The following is an 11,789-nucleotide window of genomic DNA, read 5'->3' on the forward strand; positions in this document are numbered from 1 at the left end:
TCAAAAGTGTACCTTTTGTGTGCGGCTATAGGATCTAGCCATGGTAGAGAGCAGGGGACACCCAAATATGGCGCTGCCTCTTGCTCCAACTTCTTTAAACCCTCAAAACATCGACGACTCCGCCATTACAAGTGATGGCGTCGAGTCAAGTTCCCGGGAACTTCCTCCCCGACATCAACCTCCTGGCGGCCCTTGCATATGCCATCACTAGTGAGGCGCGGGACCCAGCCATGGTGAAGGGCGGATCTCGCTGTGGTCATGGCTCCCCACTCTATTATAGATCTATATATTTTCGGTGGTAGGTGAGGATAGAGAAAAGGACGAAGACAAATTATGAGCGAGAAGTGGGTGAGGACTACATATAAGTAATGTGAAGGTGCTGACCTCCCTCCTCCCATTTACTTATGAGGACCCAAACTTTCCTTTTATTTCGAGCTTTCAGTGAGGAAAATCCCGAGAAAGCGAGGGCCTCTTCCGCAAAGCATACCTTGACCTCTGCTGGGCATAACGTGCACCCCCAATGTAGGATCCGACGATCGAAAGTGGGTGGTCCGGGCCTCGAGCAGGGCAACGGGGAATTCCTCAAAACATGAGGGTCCCGCTCGAGAAACGTGTGTGGGCCACAATGCTAGGACCCATCTGCCGTGCACGTCGTGTGAGTGTGACTGACACGGGGGTAACGAAGGACCTGGGCCTACATGGTGCTCGACCGTGAGCCGTGACAGCCTGCCGCCTCCCCCGCGTCACGCTTCGTCCCGAGTATTCACGTCGATGGATGTCGCCATATCGGGCGCCGCCGCCGCCGCTGGAGCCGCGGAGATCATCCTCGGCGCCGCCGGAGCCGCCGGAACTGCTGACGACGTGCAAGCAGCGCCATACGAGCCAGAACCCGCCGTCGTCGTGGACTCGTGGTGCAGCGCCGCCTAGCGCCTGGGATTGAACTGATCCCAGATGACAGTGAACTGATTTAATGATTGGACTTGACGGAGAGAGTCGGAGACACAGGCACATAGCAGCGTTGTGGGGAGATGCAGGGCCCAAATTAAACGGTGTTCCTGGTTCTTGATCACTGGAAACTGCAGAGTTTACTTGCCCAAAACTCTGATGATGTCTCCCTTAAGAAACAATTCTTGATCCATAGCATGTGCATGTCGAAGGATCAAGAATTGTCAGCTGGTTGGGTTGGTGACCACGGCGCAGAGGCAGGCAGCACAGAAGTCACAGCAGAGCCTGCGAACCCAGCAGCACGCGCGCACCACAAACCCGTGACCTGAAACCAATGGCCGCCTCCCCCTGCAGCTGCAGCTGCCTCGCCCTGTCGCCGTCTCACATTCCCGCAACGGGCCCGTCAGGTTCAGGTTCAGGACGGTTGCTGCTGGCAGCGGCCCCCAAGCGATCGAGGCCAGACAAGGGCGCCGGTGCCCGGCTTGGTGCTCTTCCTCCACTGCCTCTTTCGCGTGCCGGCGACGCAAAACTGCAGCCAGATCCCAGACAACACTTATGCAGGGTTCAGTGCAGGCTTTCAGAGGTTCAGACAGACGGGCACCACGGCACAAACATGGCATTTGCGTCTAGCCATGCGCCATGGCAGGTGATCTTCCCCGATGGGAGCATGATTCACCAATCGGAATGCTCATTAGCACTGCTCCACCCTCTAATTGCTCTTGACATGATGCATGAGGCTCATCGTTCACGGATTTGGCAGGTCTCCATAGGGACACTGATCATCATGGTTTGCCCGGCGCCATGGCAGCAGAGGCGATGATGCCTCATGATGCAGAGCCGAAGCCATGTCGCCATGTACATTTGTCTTGCGCATATATATATGCAAAGAGCAATAGGCAAAGCTTCTCCTAGTTCTTTTTTTAAAAAAAAGCTTCTCCTAGTGCTTGGCAGCTATCATTTCACTTTGCTCCTCAGCAAAGGCCAAAGACCCCGAGAGGAAAAAGATTTCAGGTCATGATTCAGATTTGGGAGTGGGTGAAAAGTTGCTTCCGGTTCATCCATGACAAAATTGATATAATGCTCACTGACAGCCGGATTACTTACAGTACAGCATCATTTTGGTACCGTCTGAGCTATGAAGGCCTCGGATTCCAAGAGATTTTGGGGGGAACTGTCACTTTTGTTCTCTGCTACTCTGCTACTGCTAGTACTTAGCTTTGTTGAAAGGTTAAAAACAATCTACAGCCAGAGAGTAAGACAGGCAGCATTTTTTTTTCGATAAAGAAAGACAGGCAGGTAAGTGTTGTATGCACAGCTTTGCAGGAGGTTCATAGACAAGAATCCAATAAATGGAGTTGAAAGCCTACTGTAACTGTAACACCGGATGCTTCTGGTCAAATTCTGATTCTTCTTGGGCTCCTAAAGTGAGCTTGGAAACAGGAAAAGATGAAAGTTAAAGGGGGCATCAAAGGAGGGAGGAGGTGGTGTTCATTCTCCAACCCTGCAAAGCTAGTAACTCTGAGAAAAGAAAATGCAGTATCTTGATTCAGTTTATGAATCTAGTGGCCATTCAGTTTCAGTAGATGCGTTTATGAACCAAGGGATCAGGCAAATCTCTCCTGCTGAATTTTTAGTAGCTAATAATATCAAGATCAACACAAATCACTGAGCTGTAACTTTTAGCCTGCAATTTGAGTAGCTGATCACAATGTAAATTCAGAAACAGCCATAATTTCTACTTTTTTTTAGGCAAACCTTTCCGGACATAAACTGCAACCATCCAGAAAAATTGAAAAGAGGTAAGGGAGAAAGGAAAGAGGGAGATAGTGATCATTCTCCAACTGTAAAGCTGAAGTTCAGAGAAGAAAATGCAGTATGCTGAATGAATGCATCCGTGAACTTTTTTTTTGACTGAAGCATTTGTGAACATTTTGCTAACAAATGCGATATAAATTAAGGTAAATTATGTGGACCAAAGTTTATAAGAATTCATAAGAGTCAGAGGATAAAACTATCCTGCAAAATTTGAGTCGCCAACAATCCAGCATCAAGACAGATGACTAAGCTCAGAGAATGATCATTCTTCATCAGAGGCGAAGTCCAGAGAAGAAAAATGCAGTATGTTGTGTCTAGAATTCAGTGGACAGTAGCACAAGGTGCAAGATGAATCAAGATTGCTGAGAATCTCAGGATCAGTACAGATTGACTATGCTCAGACTTTGGGATTTTCATTTGATTTGAGAGTTGAGACCAAACAGCAGGAACCACCTCAATTCTTACTTTTCCTTTACACAAACTTTTTCCTATGTAACTTGCAACCACTGAACATTGGCAACGTGCCCGATCCCCCGTCCACGTGTCCCACCGACAAAATCACAGCCCTATATCTCCGGATTAACCGCAAAATATACACCAATAATTATTACTAATCACTCACTTGTGGGTCTCATGAGGCATGAGACCTGCCTGAACCACCATTACCCACTAAACCCAACAAAAACCCCACCTCCATCCATGTCAAGAACTCACCCCCTCCGGCCGCCGCACTGCGCCTGCGGCCGGCGCCGCCCCCTGCCACCCTTGGCCGGGCACGCGGCCACGACGGCCGGCGGCGGCGCGACGCAGTTCCAGTGCGCGCAGACGGCGGCGCTGGCCGGCACGCCGCCGACGGCGATCCCCGTGAGGAAGTTGTCCTGCAGGAACAGCACCCGCATCCTCCCCGCCTCCGCCGCCGCCGCCACCTCCCGCGGCACCTCCCCCGCGAACCGGTTGCCGTTGAGGTACACCGCGCCGGCCGTGGCGAGCTCGGGCGGGACGCGCCCCGAGAGCGCGTTGTGGCTGAGGTCCACGGTGGCGCCGGCCGCGACGCGCCCCGTGGGGCGGAGCTCGCCGGAGAAGGCGTTCTTGCGGAGCTGCAGGTACCCGATCCGGAACGCGAAGAGCTCCCCCGGGACCTCGCCGGAGAACCAGTTCCGGCCGAGGTCGAGGAACGCCAGCCTCGGCAGCCGCCGCAGCACGGCGCCGACCTGGCCGGAGAGCCGGTTCCCGGCGAGCGAGAGGTACATCAGCGTGCCGGGGAGCGGCGGGACGCCCCCGGAGAGCCGGTTGCTGCGGAGGTCGAGGTGGACCAGCGGGGCCCGCACGGACCTCGGGATCTCGCCGGAGAGCGCGTTGTGGGAGAGCACCAGCGTGCGGAGGTCCCGGAGCTGGAGCAGCGACAGCGGCACCCGGCCGGTGAACGCGTTCTTGCTGAGGTCTACGGTGCGTAGACCGGGCGCGAACGCGGGCGGGAGGTCGCCGGAAAGGAGGTTCCCGGCGAGGGCGAGGAACCGGAGGGCCGGGAGCGCGGCGACGGCGGGGGAGAGCGCGCCCGTGACTCGCCCGGGGACGAGGGAGAGGGAGGCGAGAGCGGAGAGTTTAGAGACGGCGGCGGAGGGGAAGGGACCGGACAGGCCCGGCGCGCCGGCGCGCGGGTCGCCGAGCGCGAGGGCGACAACGCGGGTGGAGCCGTCGGGCGAGCAAGAGACGCCCGCGAAGCCGCAGGGGTCCGCGGTGAAGTCCCAGGAGGCGAAGAAGCGGGAGCCCGGGAGGTCGGAGAGCGCGCGGCGGACGGCCTGGAGGGCCAGGTAGTCCACCGGGTGCAGCGTCGCCTCCGCCGCGGCGGCGGCGAGGAGGAGCAGGAGGAGCGGCAGGAGGAGGCGCGGTCGCCGCGGCGGCGGGCTCGCGCGCGGGTGGGACATGACCCCAATGAGGTGAGTTGGAGGCGGCGTGGGAGTCGAGCGGCAGGAGGGAGGTGGCTGCGCGGCGGGACTGGTTGGGTGAGGCGGTGAGCTTGCGGGAGCAGGACGACGGGGAGGCTTTGGGGATGGGCGGGTTCTTTGAAGCGCGAGTCGAGGCGGGTGGGCCCCACACGGGAAAGCTTTCCGACGCTGACGAGTGGGCCTAGGATAGGTTATGTCCCACATGGCAGCGTCAGGAGCCGTCGGACGAGCCGTGCTTCGGAAGCCGTGCGGGTGTGTGGAGGCTCGGAGGTGGAGCGGAGGAGGTCAATGCGGGTGCGATGGACCGCCATGTGGGCCCACACGGGGCTTGGGGAGGAAGCCCGGGCCGTGCCAGTCTTGGGGCGGGGGGTGGGGCCGCGGATTTCTACCGTCCAGCTCCGCATCCAATGACGAGCGGGCCCGGTAATGTGGTGGCCCGCGTAACAGTGAGAGGCGCACGTGGACGCAGCGGCGCGGGCGTCCTTGCTGGCCGTGTCGCCGCGCTGGCGGCAGGTACACGGTGGCGCGTGCGGACACGCCCCCGCACAGTGCCCCCCCAGTCCCCCACCCAATGATCCGTGGGCGCCAGTTTTCTGAGGCCAGCGGTCCCCACGTGTCATCGTCTCTGCTTTCCACGCCCGGGCGGAGGGCCGGTGGGCCCGGTCCGGGGGAAAAGCGAGCTTTGTATGCCCCACCGGTGCAGGAACAGAGGGCCCAGCCCAGGCCAGGTGAAGCCGGTCAGCCAGCTCCTCCGCCGCTGCCGCCGCTGCCAGCTGGGCCCCGGCGGTGGGAGCAAGCACGAATCTCGGCGCGCCACGCTTGGGTCCTGATGATTTTGTGAAGCTTTTCCCTGTCCTGGGGAGCCGCGAGACACATCTGTGTGTCTGTGTAGGCTGAACGAATTGGCAGCGGCCAGCAGCAGCAGCAGCAGCAGCGGTGGCATCTTGGTGATGCCCTTGTCATGTTGCCCTTTGTTTTGGCCCTAACCATGGCTTAGAAGCTCTGCACTACACAAAAGAGAAATGGAGACCAAAAAGATTGTGCGTTGCGAGAGGGGACAAAAAGGCTGGCCTAATGACCTAGGGCACGGTGCAGGAGGACCATGGCCATGACCAAGCTGTATAGCTCTTTATCCAGACGTCCTGTCGTCGTCTTGCGAGTCGGCGCCACCTTTTTTTTTTCTTTCCCGCCTGCGCTACGGGAATCGTACCATCGATCAGGCCGGGACGGCCCGCTACGAGCCGTGACACGGCGCTAGACTCCGGTGAGCTCGGAGCGGCGCCGGTGCCGCCATGGGCTCCGTGACACGGCGCAAGCGGTTCCTGCTCTGCTCGCTCGCTCGCCACTTTCCAGCAGTAGCGTCTTTCTAGCTAGTCTCTTTGAGCACGATAGATGGAGTACGTAGTGCCAGCCAATGCAGGTGCAGTGCAGTGCAGTGAAGGTACACTTGGTTACTGCATTTGGCCATGCAGGGGAGGGACAGCGGCAGTGCGCGAGCTTAACGCTCTTGTCCTAGAAGCTAGGTGGTTACGAGGGACACACCACCTTGTTAAAAGCAGAGTGAACCAAAGCGGCTGCAAACGCCATTGCTGGCTTCATTTGCCGCATGTATCGATCGATACAGAGGCAGACGACGACGACGACGACGACCCAGCTCTGTTTGCCCCGAACGAAACTAGCGGTATCTTCTGAACCTGACCTCTGCTCATCACTAGCTGCAAACGCACGCATGCCCGCCCGCGCCATTGAATGAGCGGACCGAACCCAACCGACCCCAATCTGGCGCATTCATCACGCAGCTAAGCTACTGTACTCTACTCACTCACTTGCTCCACGCCCTGGTAGCTGCTGGTAGCTGAGCGTCTACTACTGGCTGCTTTGCATTGCCTGTTCTTGGCCGGTAAAACACAGGCAGAGGAGCAGGGGCCTCTGCAGCAGCATCCATCTACCACATACCAGAAGCAGGGGGCCTGCTCATCATCGCATAGTAGGGGTGAGGTGAAGCTCTGAAGCACCATGGCTGCATGACATGAATGTCTGCATGCAGTGCTTATATGTGGAGTGACAACGATACGTTGCAGAGCTGCAGCTGCATGTATCTGTCAGTTGCTGTTGCAGGCAAAAGTAGTTCTAAATGTAACGGCGGGTGGGTGCCGAGTAAGAGTAGCGTTGGTTTAATGGAAGCTGGGCTGTTTCAGCCTTTCAGGTGCAGTAACTTGCTCTTGCAATAATTCATCTCTGGTAGTACTTGGATTTGGGTCGATTTTGTGTATGGGGCACTGGCTGTCTGGCTAAGAGTCTGAGACAGGATCTTTACTAGTGTGAGTACCATGATCGCTAAAGGCTGTGTGCGTGTGTCTCATAAAGGGAGATCATGACCGATGTATCTGTAATTTTCTTTTCTTGATTACATCCATGAATAAAGATGGGGCAAAGCAAGAGCTCACATTCATACTGCATGCATTATTGTAGTTAATAATCTTATTATCATCGCATCAGTGGTATACACTGGATTTGATTCTTGTGTTTGCTGTGATGATACTGCTGCCTGATGCGGCACAAGAACTTTGATTACCTACCCTAGCAAGGGACCATGACCATAAAGTACGTCTGGGAATCGAGAAAAGCACGACCCACGCTTAATGTCGCCAGCTTGACAGCAAGTGAAGGCATTGTACAACTACAACAGTGTCTCTGAACTTCAACTATTTCATACTGTATATAGTACCATACTATTTGCGTGTTTAAAATAGCCACTGAATACATGCTGTATTTTCCATGTATGTATAATGTATGCCTAGCTAGTAAGCAATCTGTAAAATTAAATCAGACTTGTATGGTTGCATCTCGCCTCAAAAATTATTTGCAGTAATTAATCCAGTACATGGATTTGGTTGCTGTCTGCTACAATGTAATGCCATGCTTCATCGTGATTATAAAGCGTGTCCCAAAACGACCGCACGTACTTAATGTCCCCAGCTTTGAATCAATGCATCATGATGTAATACAGGATGTCTAGTCATTAAAAATACTGTGCATCTTCCTTATCATACTATATGTACAATGAAAATTTAAGGCATTATCATTCCTCCATTTTGTTCAAAATGTACATTGTGAATTATTCTCTAGCACCAGAAATTCTGCACCTTCAGTTGTACTGAAATTTTCCTAGGCATGCACCAGAAAAATTAAAGCTGCACCCAAGAGACACGTTCTATTTTTATAATATGACAAGTTTCAGCAAGTTGAATTTCCAGCAAGTTGTTGATTTTTTCGCCAAACGCGAGAAAATAGTGCAGCTTTGTTATCATACTATGTATGTACACTATATGAAAAAAAAAAGAAGGCATAAAAGTTTTATGTGCATTAGAAATACCAGGAGCCTTATACATTGGCACGCTACATACTTCCTGTTCTTTTTTTTTTTTGCGAAACAGGCTACTTCATGTTATTAAAAAAAATCTGACGACTCCAAAATTTTAATTATTTTTCAGTGCACTACAGAAATGTACAACTTCCTCATCAAACCATATACAATGCACAAAATTCATGTGTTATAATGTTTTCCCCTATGTACAAAACCTCCCAACCACAATAAAAAGCCGTGCATAGAATTCAAGAACCAACGCATGTTCGTGGTGTGGATTCCCCGTCAAAGTCGAAGGCGAGAGCCTTATGGCGGCTTAGATCATCCGAGTACCCAGGTGCTGCATCGTAGCCGTTCATTTCATGCAGCTCACCTAGATGGTGGGTCCCATGTTGCCCTCCTTCGGCACATGGATGCGTCCCCTCTCCTACCAGTATCCGGACGACCTGCGGGTGCGGCATATATTTTTTTTACTTGTATCGCTAAAATTCACTTCAAATGCACCATTGTCATGAACTCCCTCCGTCCCAAATTATAGGTTATTTTAATTTTTCTAGATGCATAGATATTATTCTGGATCTAGACATAAGGTACATCTAAGTGCATAGCAAAATCTATGAATCTAAAACATTCAAAATAACTTATAATTTGGAACGGAGGAAGTAGCAAACTACTTGTATAGTAGTATCTCAAAACTCTTATACTCCTACTTGTACAGTAGTATCTCAAAACTCTTATACTCCTTCAGGTCAGGGGCGGACCCACGTAGAGGTGCCCATGCCCTCACTCTTTTTTTTTTTGCTGCAGTAAGTAGTAAAATTCCACCATATTAAGCTTTGTCAATTAAGTTGATCTTTAGATTGTGCTCTCACTCAATATTTTCCCTAGGTCCGCCCCGGTCGTGAAGAACTGATGTTTTGGACATCGACACGATCCTCAGAATATAACTTTTACTATTTCTTTCTTTATAATGCATTTATAAGATATAAAAAAATATTTTTGAAACTAATAATGGTGGTATCGTTTTCCAAAGAATTTACAACAAGACTTTTATAACTTGGAGAGAGTACCTAGGCTATTCCCAATAGAAAAATTCGTATCGCGGTTTCCAATACTGACATGTCATTGAAAGAGGTTTGAGTAGATGAATGAAACAAGATCTCACAATGCAGAGTTTCATTTCACGGTTTTATAGGCTGGATATATCATTTAATTTAATTGCAAGGTATATGATTAGACATGATGCGACGAAATGAAATTCTCTAGTCCCCAACCAATACTAGTCTCATCAGGTTTCATAATCTTGGAACCAATGTCTACAGAGTTTCATCCTGATGGAAGTCATTCCCCCTCTCTTTTCATAATTAGCATGCATGTCATCAAAATCAATGATATGTCTCATTATTAAATAAGAATGAAACTCTTATTAAACCTCCACTGGGAATAGCCTTATTAATCAAAGTTATGGAAGTTTGACCTTGACTTGTCCTAGCAAAATTAGCATGCGTGCAGCGAGGGTATGATACCTTGCTCATCTGCGGCCTATGGTCCGGGGAGCTGTGGACGCAGAGCTTGGCCGCCCACGCCATGTTCCTGAGCTGCTCGACGTCGTACCGGCCGCCGAGGGCAGGGTCGGCCATCTTGAGCATCTCGTCTTCGTCGCCGTCGTCGAGGTACTGCTTGGCCTGCACATTAATTGTTTCGCATCAGAAAACGATCTCGTCAGACGGTCAGAGACAGCAGGTAGGTATGGTAGGTCCAAACAAAGACGACGACGTACCCATGAGACGAGGCTGAGCTTGGCGGCGTCGATGGCGCGGCGGCCGGTGAGGAGCTCGAGCAGCACGACGCCGAGCGCGAACACGTCCGTCTTCTCGCTGAACACGCCGTGCGTCGTGTACTCCGGCGGCACGTACCCGAACGTGCCCTCGAACACCGTCACCTGCAGGTGCGTCAGCTTCGCCGGCAGCCACCTCGCCAGCCCGAAGTCGCAGATCTGAAACGAAGCAGGAGAGGTCGATGACAACGACATCAATGGGCAGCCACCATTGCATACTTTTTTCCCCCATGGTACCTACCAGTGGCTCGTAGTTGTCCATGAGGAGGATGTTGGCGGGCTTGATGTCGCGGTGCACGATCCTCCTGGCGCACCTCTCGTGCAGGTACTCGAGCCCGCGCGCCGTGCCCACGGCCACCCTGTACCTCGCCTCCCACGGCATCGGCTCCGCGCCGCCGCCGCCGCCGCCGTGGAGCATCCCGGAGAGGCACCCGAGCCGGGAGAACGGGAACACGAGGTGCTCCCCGCCGTCGACCCCGACGCCGACGAGCCTGGCGATGTTGGGGTGGCTCACGTTCACCACGTGGCCCAGCTCCGCCAGGAACCCCTCCACCCGGTCGCCGCCCTCCGCCGCCGGCGTCAGCTTCTTCACCGCCACCAGCTCGCCCCCCGGGAGGCTGCCCCGGTAGACCTTGGCGAACCCGCCCCGGCCCACCACGTTCTCCTTGCTGAAGTTGCGGGTCGCCTTCTTGAGCTCCGCGAGGGTGAAGGTGCGGAGGGTGGGCTTGAGGACGCAGAACTCGTGCGCCTCGCCGGCGGCGGCTGCGCGGTCGCCGTCGGGGCGGCGGAGGCTGAGGCGCCGGAGCGTCGACGACATCGCGGGGACGAGCGGAGGGATGATGCGGCCGGAGAGCTGGCGCTTGGCGCGGGATCGCCACGCCTCCGCCACCGCCTTCCACGCCGCCGCCGGCACCCCGTCCTGCCGCGCCGCTGTCGACTGTGCCAGCTTATTCGGCAGCGACGTCGTCGACGGGTCCGTGTACGTCGCCGTGACGGCCGGAGACGCCACGTCCGCCGCCGTCGTTGCTCCCGCGCTGCTGGTGCTCGTCGTGTGGCCGTCGTCGAGGACGCACCTCGGGGAGACGGACTCGTCGCTGTTCCGCCGCCACGCCGCGCCGCTGCCGGCGTTCTTCTTGCGCGACGGCATCACCCTCCTCGATCGGGGGTTGATCTTTACCTGTGAGGCACATGAACTGTAATCTAGCAAGAACTCTGATGATGTGTTCTCTGTGAATCTTGCAACGACTTTTTTTTTGTTTGTTCTCTTTTGATTAATGTGTCAGGATTTTGGGGGATCGGAATGGAGGTCTTGCGCATGCATGGAAGAGAAACAGGCTAGCCTAGCCAGCGCCCAGCGAACGGAGCAGAAGGGAGGCGTTTTTGGCGCGGTTTCTGCGGTAGGCCTCATGCATGTTGGACTACTGAACTTGGAAACGCTGCTGGACTCTTTGGTTAGGTCGCCACAAGATTTGCCAAATTTGAGGTTTTTTATTTGACTGTAAATAAAAAGGAACGCAAAACATGTGGCGTTTCAAGTTTAAACACATTTTTTGTCCTTATTCGTGCCGCAGTTTAACTTTAAACACAAGTCTGTTTAACTTGTGGACTCATGGGCCTTATTTGTTGGGCCGAGCCATCTTAAAAATATTCTGGCCCAAACGAGCCTCCAGTTTCTTGCTTGAACAGCCCGTTTAAAGGCTACTTATTTGATTGGATTCCATTACATATTTGATCACTTTTTTGCTCTAGGCATTACATATTTCACTTATTTGATTGGATTTAAATAAGTTAGAGTAGTATCTAACTTACTTATTTTATTGGATTTGCGTTATGTAATGGAAGGACAGCCCTTGCTCTGCAATTTGTCATGCTTTTCATG

The 11,789-nt window shown here is 53.4% G+C and overlaps 2 protein-coding genes across 2 annotated transcripts; both read right to left on the reverse strand.

Moving 5' to 3' along the window:
* Positions 1-3,064: 3,064 nt before the first annotated feature.
* On the reverse strand, positions 3,065-4,777 carry LOC117866821 (uncharacterized). The gene has a single exon (XM_034751105.2). The coding sequence runs from the start codon at positions 4,683-4,685 to the stop codon at positions 3,471-3,473; it is 1,215 nt and encodes a 404-aa protein (XP_034606996.1). The 5' UTR covers positions 4,686-4,777; the 3' UTR covers positions 3,065-3,470.
* Positions 4,778-8,227: 3,450 nt separating this feature from the next.
* Positions 8,228-11,567, reverse strand: LOC117867011 (receptor-like cytosolic serine/threonine-protein kinase RBK2). The gene is made up of 4 exons (XM_034751321.2): positions 10,152-11,567; positions 9,854-10,069; positions 9,600-9,758; positions 8,228-8,519 (listed from the first exon to the last, which is right to left on the reverse strand). The coding sequence occupies exons 1-4, from the start codon at positions 11,055-11,057 to the stop codon at positions 8,322-8,324; spliced, it is 1,479 nt and encodes a 492-aa protein (XP_034607212.1). The 5' UTR covers positions 11,058-11,567; the 3' UTR covers positions 8,228-8,321.
* Between the last annotated feature and the right edge of the window lie 222 nt (positions 11,568-11,789).

Source organism: Setaria viridis, chromosome 8, assembly GCF_005286985.2.
Source record: "Setaria viridis chromosome 8, Setaria_viridis_v4.0, whole genome shotgun sequence".
NCBI lineage: Eukaryota > Viridiplantae > Streptophyta > Magnoliopsida > Poales > Poaceae > Setaria > Setaria viridis.

Coding starts and splice junctions, on each gene's coding strand:
- LOC117867011 (XM_034751321.2), bottom strand. CDS start 11,057: ATGCCGTCGCGCAAGAAGAACGCCGGCAGCGGCGCGGCGTGGCGGCGG. Junction 9,759..9,853: donor AGCTCAGCCTCGTCTCATGG/GTACGTCGTCGT, acceptor ATTAATGTGCAG/GCCAAGCAGTACCTCGACGA. Junction 8,520..9,599: donor ATAGGCCGCAGATGAGCAAG/GTATCATACCCT, acceptor CCGCACCCGCAG/GTCGTCCGGATACTGGTAGG.
- LOC117866821 (XM_034751105.2), bottom strand. CDS start 4,685: ATGTCCCACCCGCGCGCGAGCCCGCCGCCGCGGCGACCGCGCCTCCTC.